The sequence below is a fragment of the Quercus lobata genome, chromosome 3 (genome assembly GCF_001633185.2).
Source record: "Quercus lobata isolate SW786 chromosome 3, ValleyOak3.0 Primary Assembly, whole genome shotgun sequence".
NCBI lineage: Eukaryota > Viridiplantae > Streptophyta > Magnoliopsida > Fagales > Fagaceae > Quercus > Quercus lobata.
This window is the reverse complement of record NC_044906.1, coordinates 72,835,814-72,843,223: the sequence shown is the minus strand read 5'-3', so window position 1 is coordinate 72,843,223 and position 7,410 is coordinate 72,835,814. Positions and strand designations below refer to the sequence as shown.

Here is a 7,410-nt window from a genome sequence, read left to right as displayed (position 1 = left end):
CTATTCCCTTTTATTTCAGCTAGCGCTCGCCCGGAGATATCTGACGAACAAAGGGAATTTATCCGTCGGATACTTGGCATACCGCTTGAGCAACGGAAGTGTAGGGACTTAATCACCCTAGACACTCTCCATTTGTATTGTGGGGGTCCAGAGCCGACGGTTGAAGCTCGGAAGTTGGAAGAATTTTCTCGTAAACGTAAGTCGAAGCCTTACATGACCCGTCGGTTTATTTCTTTCGCCGGCTATTACTGATCCGTCAATTTATTTTGTGTAGAGATGGAAGCTGCGAAGCAAAGGGTGAGGGCCGCTGCAGCCCGTAAGAAGGAGGAGGAGAAAGCTAAGGGAAAAGAAGGAGCGTCAACCCCTCATTCCTCTTTGAAGAGTTCAGTTAAGAGGAAGGCTGACGGAAAGGACGATCCCCCTTCTAAGAAGGTAGCTGTCAGTGCTGGGGATGTGCCTTCCACGAAGTCGCCTCCCAAGTCTGGTCACGGTGCTGGGAAAGGAGTGATGACCTCTTCCGGTCCCGTCATTGAGGGACCCCGTTGCTTGCTGACCCACAAGGATTATGCTGTTGAGGGGGTAGAATCCCTCATAAAACAGACGGATCTAGACCCTTGTGCTCAGCTAGGGACGGAAGACCTGGGGGCGTCAGCTTTCTTTGACATAGCACGGGTATGCTTTTTACTTTGATTAATTCAATGTTTGCCTTGCTTTATGGCTGACGGTTTTACTTCCTTCAGGCCTTGGTTCGTGTAAAAGCACTTCAAGACCGGTGCGTGGCCAAAGAAGGCGTCGTTTCTCGGGTTTGGAGGCATAACGCCAATCTGATGGATCAGCAAGCGCAATATAAGGAGGCCGTCCGTCTCTTAAACTCAGAGCTGAAGGATGTAAAGGAGAAGTTGGGGGAGGCTGAGGGTCAGCAGAAGAAGCTTGAGGAGGAGGTTTCATCCTTACGTGCACAAGTAGAGACGGCTGGGACTGACGCGGTCCAAAAATTCAAGACAACCCAGTCATTTATTGATTCCTGCGCTGATTATTACGGCACAGGTTTCGACGATTGTCTGAAGCAGGTAGCGTCAGCTTATCCAGAGTTGGATCTATCCGGAATTACCATGGATGCCTCCGTGCCGATGACTCCTACTCGTGAAACTGTTGCTGACAAAGATGACGGACCCCTTAGTTTGGACTCTTTGCTTAATGATGTCGGAGTTATTTTGGCTCAGCCAGCCGTCACTATCCCTGCCGAGTCTTCAGATGCGGCGCAAATTGCCAAGGATAAAGCTGACAGGGTCTCCAAGGATGTTCCTGCCACTTAACCCTGGCTTTTCTATTGTAATTTTTGAACAATGTTTTTAAATGCCCTTCCGTTTATTGGGCTTTTTACTTGTAACTCTATCTTCCCCTTTTTATGGCACTTGGAATCCGTTGCTTCGAACACGTATGTTGATTCTAATTTCTTATGGTCCCATTTATTTGACGAGATTGTTACCTTTCGATTTTTTAGCCCCCTTTTTTTGTCATTTGAACGGGCTTTGTTGGTTTGAGAACCACGTTTGTAAGTAGGGTTTTACTTTTTCGTTAGACCGTCATCTATTGGACCGTCTGTATTATAGGTCCGTTAGTTCTAGGACTTGGTCCATACGATGATATTTTCATCTATTTGATCGTCAGCTTTTTAGCCTCCGTTAGTCCCTTAGCCTTGATGTCTTTGACATCCTTTTTGGCCCGTCAGCTTTTTAAGCCTTTGGTGTATCTAATCACCTTCATTAGTCCTTTGTTTTTTAGGACCTCGTCCATATGATGATTGTTTCGTCTTTTGGACCGTCAGCTTTTTAGATTTCCCGGACTGTCGGCCTTAGCCTTGATGTCCTTAACATCCTTTTTGGTCCGTCAGCTTTTTAAGCCCTGGTGTATTTAACACCTTCACTAGTCCTTTGTTTTTTAGGACCTTGTCCATACGATGATTGTTTCATCCTTGGGACCGTCGGCTTTTTAGATTTCCCGGACCGGCTGCCTTAGCCTTGATGTCCTTGACATCTTTTTGGTCCGTCAGCTTTTTAAGCCCTGGTGTATTTAACACCTTCACTAGTCCATTGTTTTTTAGGACCTTGTTCATACGATGATTGTTTCATCTTTGGGACCGTCGACTTTTTAGATTTCCTGGACCGTCGGCCTTAGCCTTGATGTCCTTGACATCTTTTTGGTCCGTATGTTAGTAGACCGTAGAAACAAAATACACTAGTAATTTCCGAAAAACTCCTCTTATTGCCATGCATTCAAATAAAAGTAATAAAAACCAAGCCCCTTGGGCTAAAAAAGAAGAATTGTTGCAAAAGATTAAAGTAAATGATAGTTCTGAGGAGTGAGACTAAAGTCTTGCTGGAATGTAAAATAAAAAATTGAACTTCGTGCTGTCGCTCCTACTGGTAGTATCTTCGTAGGTGCTCGGTGTTCCACGGGTGCGGCAGTTTCTTTCCTTCCAATGTCTCTAGATGGTATGTGCCTTTCCTTTGCCACGACGTAACTCTGTAGGGTCCTTCCCAATTGGGGCCGAGTTTCACTTGGGTAGGGTCCCTAGCGGCGCCCATGACCTTTCTAAGAACAAGGTCTCCAACCTGGAAGTCCCTGTGTCGAACCCGAGAGTTGTAGTGTTTAGCCATACGGTCCTGGTACCGAGCAAGCCTTTGTTCTGCTATTGCCCTGATTTCTTCATGGCCTGCATCTCCGCGATAACAAGTGGCGGAGCAATCTCTGCGAGGGAGGGGATGCTCGTGTTCTACCGTTTTGGTTTGCTCGGGGCGTTGCTGGCCTGGGGGCCTTCCTGATTTCTCCTGTCGGCGCTAGTTCCCTCTTGATCTGCTCCTTGGTTGTTGGGGGCTGCATTCTTCTGTCTCAGTTGCTCTTCTAGGTCGTGATTTTGTTTGGTGAGGCGCTCTACGGCAGCGGCGAGTGTCCTCACCTGTCTTTCAAGAGCAGTCGTAAGGGCTTCTTCTTCTTGAGCGTCGTTGGTAGTCGCCATTGAGCGAGTGAGTACCATGTAACTCTTTTGTTTAGGAAGCGAGAACGTGCTACGTTCCCCACAGACGGCGCCAACTGATGAAGCCGAAAATAGTATCACCAGTGAGTCACACGTTCCTCGTACGATCAAACGGCACCTGCACAACGAAAAGGAAGAACCTAGCAGAGAGTACCGGTGTGGTACCGGCCAAACACCCTCCGAAGGTCAAGTTAGAACTATTCTCACTGCTCTAGAGTGCTTGAGAGGGTAAATTATGCGTCCCTCAGTTTGTGAGGATGCTTGGGCTTTTATACTAGTAGAAGGTTGACCTCTTTACCTTGGAGTAGAAGTCATTTCCTTATAGGAGTCCTTTTGAGCGTATTTTACGGGATCTTTTCCTTATGGGGATCCTTTAAATATTATCTAGCGTGGGAAGCAAGTAAACTTGTGCCCGGTCCGTCAGCCTCAATTTTCCTCCGTCACCTTTGTTATACCGTCAGCATTTGAGCCGTCAACCACGGAGTCAGCTGATCCTATGACCGTCAGCATAAGCACCGTCTACTACGCCCAAAGAAAAAGTATTAATCCGTCGGCTTTATGTCCGTGTGGTTTAAGCTCTCCTTTTATCCTCATCAGGAACCATGGCTCATTCCGTGGGTCAAGAAAACTCCCCAGCGTTGACCTATGAATATCAGGTCTTCGTTAGTTTTAGTGAAGATACCCACAAAAATTTTACCTGCCATCTCTTTGTCGCTTTAGATCGCAAAGGGATTCATGTGTATAGATCAGAATTTATTCGGATTGAACAAATGAAGGCAATCGAGAAATCAAGGATTGCAGTTGTGGTGTTCTCTAAAAACTATGGTAATTCGGATTGGTGCCTGGATGAGCTGGTTAAGATCATGGAATGCAAAAGGCTATTCAATCAAAGGGTGATCCCTATTTTCTACGACGTGTCTCCATCTGAAGTGCGAAAACAGGAGGGTGATTTCGCGGAGGCGCTACGGAATGGCCCTGAAGACAAAGTGAATAGTTGGAAGGTTGCTTTGACGAACGTTGCAAGCTTGGCAGGCTCGCATTTGAATCCATATCGGTAATATTATTTACATATGACTTTGTCGCTTTAATATTATTTATGTTGCAAGCTTCGCCTCTCTTCTTCATTCATTCCAGCCCTAATTTTCAACTATATCGAAATTTCACTTAAAACCCAAAGACCCAAAAACCCTACGTGAAGGCCTTTGAACTCTGAACAACGCAAAGATTAAGAAAACAAAAGTAGTCTCCATAATCAAAAGTTGGAAAACATATGCAGCGCTCCGCTTCCTCCATAATCATAAATTTTAGCTTTAGGAGTTGGGGGAGAAATAGGAATGCCTCTCCCACAAAATATGTTTTTAACTTCTGTTTTAATACCTGTATTCTTTTTCTCTTTTTCTTATACATCTTTTTTCGTTTTTTGATTTGGTTCAATCTGCCACTTTCATTGAATGCCAGGTAAACAAGCCCATGCAAAATCTGGATTTATAGTGGACTTGTAGTTGACATATGGATAACATGCAGTAATGTTTAATGTTTAATATTAAGGCTGCCTTTCTTTATATATATATATATATATATATATATATATATATATATATATATATATATATATCAATAGAAAAGGGATGGCAATGAGGCGGGGCCGGAGGATGGGATCTTCGTCCCCGCCCCGCATGGTGGTTGTTGCCCTTCCTCGTCCCTATCTCACCCCGGGGTGCAAGGCATACTACCTTACCCCATCCCCGCCCCGTCCTACCTCCAATACAATTTTATATATATAAATAAATTTTTTGCTACAATAATATAAATCATAACAAAACAAAATGTTTTAAAATCCAAGCATTTAAATAAACCAAGTACTTAAATAGTCTAATATGTAACAACATAATTCAAAATTTCTTATAACAAAATAAACATTGTCTTTGCATGAACAAAATCATCAAGGATAATTGACTAGTTTTTTAACAAAATAAACATTGTCTCAATATGGTGTCACCTCCATCAAGTGGGATGTTAAGTTCAAATCAAGTTTTACAACAAGGTGAAGTTTTCACTGTAAAACAAAGTCTTATGTGCAAATTGGAGCATCTCTTCTAAAGTTTTCAAGAACCGAAGATGATTTGCAGTTTTGGGTTTTGTTTAAATTTCTGTGTAGTTCTTCCCTGATATGTAATATTGCTGCTATTTGTATTGGTTCTGTAGTGTAGGAGAGGATCTGCTGTCCTGTACTGTTGTGTGGTTTGGTGTTCTTTGTGTAGTGCACAGTTTCACTGAGTTGTAGAAATTGTATTCATTTTTTCTTTTATCTCTGAGTCTGATTCATCTAAAAAAAATTCACACTACATTCTTGCAGAAACAGAAAAGAAAGGAAGGGAGAACATGGATAGCTAAAAGGAAAAGGAGAGAGAGAAATCCCAAAGAAACAACCAGTTCTTGCTCCTTTTCTCCTCTGTGCCTTGCAACCATGGCTAGTTCCACTGCTCCATCCTTATTGGTCCTTGCTGCTTTGCTCTTGAGTTTAGGCATCGCACTGGTCTTACCTCAATTAGTTTTGTGTGTTGCAACCATGACTCATACCGAGGGCCAAGAAAACTTTGATCCATCTTTATCAACCCCAGCATTGACACATGAATATCAGGTCTTTGTTAGTTTTCGCGGGGCCGATATCCGCACAGGCTTTAAAAGCCATTTTTTTGCCGCTTTAAACCATGAAAGGATTGGTGCGTATAGGGATGACATAGATCTCCCTAGAGGGGGAGAGATTGGACCTGAGTTGTTGAAGGCAATTGAGACTTCAAGGATTGCAGTTGTTGTGTTCTCGAAAAACTATGCTACTTCGGATTGGTGCCTTGATGAGCTGGTGAAGATCATGGAATGCAAAAGGCTTTTAAATCAGAGGGTGCTGCCTATATTCTATGATGTGTCTCAATCCGAGGTGCTAGAACAGATGGGAAATTTTGCGGAGGCGCTGCTGAAGGGCCCTGAAGACAAGGTTAACAATTGGAGAGCTGCATTGACGGAGGCTGCAGGCTTGGCAGGCTTGCATTTGGAACAATATAGGTAAATATTATATTACATATTTTTTTTATTAAAAAAAAATCTCATTTACGCATTTATATTTTTTTTTAATTGAATTAAATTTTATTTGAACACAAATATTTTATAAAAAATATCTGTTAATAGCTATTATAATTATAAGACTTCATATTACATACTAGTTTTGTATAATTTAATGTGCATAATACATACTGATTAGCATTTATCATTCTCTACATTTTCAAGCCTAAAATGTAAAATTCACCATCTAAGTTTCACATAACTTCTTTCTCAAAAAAAAAAAAAAAAAATCACCTGACTTCATTTTAGTCTTCTAAATTTCAAGTTTAGTCAATTAAGCATTTTCTGTCAATTTCTGTTAAATTAAAAAAAAAATCTAGAAAATGTTTTTCAATCATTAGTTGGATTTCTTTAATTTAAAATTTTTGAAGAAAAAATTAAAAATTTGGACAATTAACCCCAATATATAACAAAATTTGTTAAAGATGCCTTAATTAAACAAACTTGAAACTTAGATGATTGAAATGAAATGAAAACAAGGTTGGAGGATTGAAATTGATTATGGTGAAACGTAGTTGTAGATAATGGGTTTTGCATTTTAGCATTTTTTTTTTCCAATACAAAATGGTCAAAACAACCTCCACGGGAGGGTTTCTCTCTAGGGTATGTGCTAGCCAAGTTCATTACTGGAGATAGAGACCCAACATCATTCCGTGTAACATTCCACAAGTGTATCCAATTTCCAAAAACAAACAAAACTATGATTTTAAGTCACATTTTGTAACTTCAAAATTGTGACTTAGAGTTATAATTTTTCTTATTTTTGGGAAGTATATGTAGTATGTGTACATTAAGGGATGCACTAAACATTCCCCCATTCCAACAAATATAATTAAAATAATTTTTCTTTTTTCTCAAGTTGGTTTTTGTAAAAGTAAGAAACAGCAAAAGAAAAGAAAAAAAAAAGGGCAGGGTTTTTTGGCATTTTACTCTTAAAGTCAAGTTTACACTAGTACAAAAGTTTTAAATTTTGTTACGAAGGTCTTTTTAAATTGATTATAGGAACGAAATATTTCGGAAATGATGTGTTACTGGTGCACCATTCGGCAGTTACTGCTTGATTCATATATATTATTATACTGTAATAAATATAAATAATTCTATAAATAAATAAATTTTATATAGTGTATTTTAAAAAAAGAACTAATAAAAGAATCAGAATGGTCATTTTGTAAACTAGTCGCTAACCCGTGTGATGCACGGGATAATTAAACAAAATTTATACACATTCACTTTTATTGGTACAATCATTT

The 7,410-nt window shown here is 40.5% G+C and overlaps 1 protein-coding gene across 1 annotated transcript; it reads left to right on the top strand.

Moving 5' to 3' along the window:
* The first annotated feature begins 5,504 nt into the window (after positions 1-5,504).
* LOC115981433 (TMV resistance protein N-like) lies at positions 5,505-6,104 on the top strand. Its single transcript, XM_031103568.1, has one exon. It carries the CDS (start codon positions 5,505-5,507, stop codon positions 6,102-6,104), a length of 600 nt encoding a protein of 199 aa, XP_030959428.1.
* Positions 6,105-7,410: the final 1,306 nt, after the last annotated feature.

Coding starts and splice junctions, on each gene's coding strand:
- LOC115981433 (XM_031103568.1), top strand. CDS start 5,505: ATGGCTAGTTCCACTGCTCCATCCTTATTGGTCCTTGCTGCTTTGCTC.